This window comes from Nematolebias whitei, chromosome 10 (genome assembly GCF_014905685.2).
Source record: "Nematolebias whitei isolate Nwh7 chromosome 10, NemWhi1, whole genome shotgun sequence".
Taxonomy (NCBI): Eukaryota; Metazoa; Chordata; class Actinopteri; order Cyprinodontiformes; family Rivulidae; genus Nematolebias; species Nematolebias whitei.
In genome coordinates this window covers 1,688,028-1,690,204 of record NC_056507.1, presented here as the reverse complement: position 1 = coordinate 1,690,204, position 2,177 = coordinate 1,688,028, and the positions used below count along the sequence as shown (strand labels likewise).

General features: G+C 45.0%; 1 protein-coding gene across 1 annotated transcript in view; it reads left to right on the top strand.

Annotated features, from left to right (window-relative positions):
• Window positions 1-1,625, top strand: part of gal (galanin/GMAP prepropeptide) — a 14,435-nt gene extending 12,810 nt beyond the window's left edge. Inside the window, exons 4-5 of the mRNA XM_037683229.1 lie at window positions 695-766; window positions 1,478-1,625. Of these exons, the coding sequence (XP_037539157.1) occupies window positions 695-766; window positions 1,478-1,539 (134 nt within the window). The 3' untranslated portion in view covers window positions 1,540-1,625. The remainder of the gene's footprint in view (window positions 1-694; window positions 767-1,477) is intronic.
• Window positions 1,626-2,177: the final 552 nt, after the last annotated feature.

The window sequence follows — 2,177 nt, the reverse complement described above, 5'->3', positions numbered from 1 at the left end:
CAGGGACAGTAGGTGAGCAGTACCCAGGAACAGTAGGTGAGCAGTATCCAGGGACAGTAGGTGAGCAGTACCCAGGAACAGTAGGTGAGCAGTACCCAGGAACAGTAGGTGAGCAGTATCCAGGGACAGTAGGTGAGCAGTACCCAGGAACAGTAGGTGAGCAGTACCCAGGGACAGTAGGTGAGCAGTACCCAGGAACAGTAGGTGAGCAGAACACAGATTCAAGCAGCAACTCCAGGTAACATCTGTTCTCTGAGGCTTTAGAGCTCGGAGTGATCAATTTTATTTAAAATTTGTCATCTTTAATTTATATTTATTGTTTGGGGGAGTGGTGCGGCATGAGGTTAGAGAAGGTGGGCCTGTGATTGGAAGGTTGCCGGTTCAACTACCCGGGCAGACATCAAAATGCAGGTAATGGTGAAACACCCACACCTGCCTCCACCCTCATGTGCACCACTCTGGGCCCTTGAGCAAGGCCCTGAACCCCCACCATCTGCTCCTCCGGGTGTCCTAGATGCAGCTCTCTGCTCCACACAGAGGCGGTGGTGGCTCGGTGTCTGTGGTTGGTCAGGAAGAACATCTGGTGTAAAAACGATCTCTAATGACTGAGCGAGACTTGAGCAGATGTTTAGTTTCCTTCATGTGAGCGACTCGTCACGTTTCTCTAACGCGTGTTGTTGCTGTTCCTCCACAGGAGCGCTCAGAATAGGAGATGAAGACATCGTCCACACAGTCATCGATTTCTTGTCGTACCTCAAACTTAAAGGTTTGTGTCTCGTTGTTAAAGCTGAACGTCTGAAGCTGTCAACGGCCTGAACCTCTTCCAGTCAGCAACGACAAGCAGCTGGAAACAGAGACTCCGTGTAAACATTAAAAAATAACTCGTGTTGTTAACGGACTCAGTAAAGATCTATTTAACGATCAGGTTTTAGCCACACCAACACTGAAAACAACTTAAAGGAATAGTTCAGCTATTCTGTGTGAAAGCTAGTCTGAGCAGAATTTCACAGCAGTTCATGCGATCGCAGTTTTATAAACCTTTACATTCTCCTTAGTGGCTAAAATATCTCAATATTGTTACGTTTCTTGTGCTTTGAACCCATTTACAGCAGGACTTGGAGAAAATGGGACTTACTTAGAATTGAATATATATAAAAGCAAAAGCTTTTAGGGGGAGGCAGACACAGGACACAAGGCCAGACTTATTTACAGACGTGAACGAGGGGATAAACACAAACACCTGGGAGATACAACAGGTGCACAGGAGGAACTGATTACATGAGGGGGACAACGCTGAGGAGAGCAGAAGCTAGGACACACCAGGCATGCAATAAAGTTGCTTCTCTTTAAGAGACATTTGAATATTTATGGATACATACTGGACCCACATATTTATTATTCGTGGTAGGTCTGGTTAGTCAGCTGTTTGTTTCTGTGGACCGGACTGATCCGGACTCTGTGATGTGTTTGGTTCCAGAGCTGGGAGCGTTGGACAGCCTGCCTCCTTCTGCCATGTCAGACGAACTGACCAATCCCTGACCCGTCCGTCCCGACCACGTTCTGACAGCCCTACACGTCACACCGTTCCAGCTCCGCTCACACTCGGACGTCCTCCTTATATATAAACCCAGTATCTGTGTTTTGTGTAAATAAAACTTTTATCTACTGAACATCATTCAGTGTCTGCTGACTGTTGATGGAAGACGGACAAACATTTATCATTACAGAACACTGAATGTAGAGAAATGATCACTCCATATTTCCAGCGTACTACAGGTAATCATCAGATTAATGAACTCCGGGACATTTTAATGGAAAGACCAGATGGTAGGACTCAATATGTCTGGGTGGCAAAGCAAATGTAGAAAGATCCTGGAGAGTCTTTGACGGGAACTGCTTTGAAAGTTTTCATCTGACATTACTTTGTGTTGGACTTCGCTCTCAGCCAATATACCAAACTTTATCTCAATGTGGAAAAATTCAATGAGTTATAGTCTTTTTTTTTCTTTGAGATTAATAACTTAATAATACTTCCTCAAAGTCCAGTTGTGTCTGACCATTTTTTAATAATTTTTGAGTTTACATTAAATGACTACGCAGTCACTGAGAGTAAATTTCACCTGAGCAGGTGCTTATCAGCAGCACGGTGTCGCAACTGGTAGAGCTGCTGCCTCTCA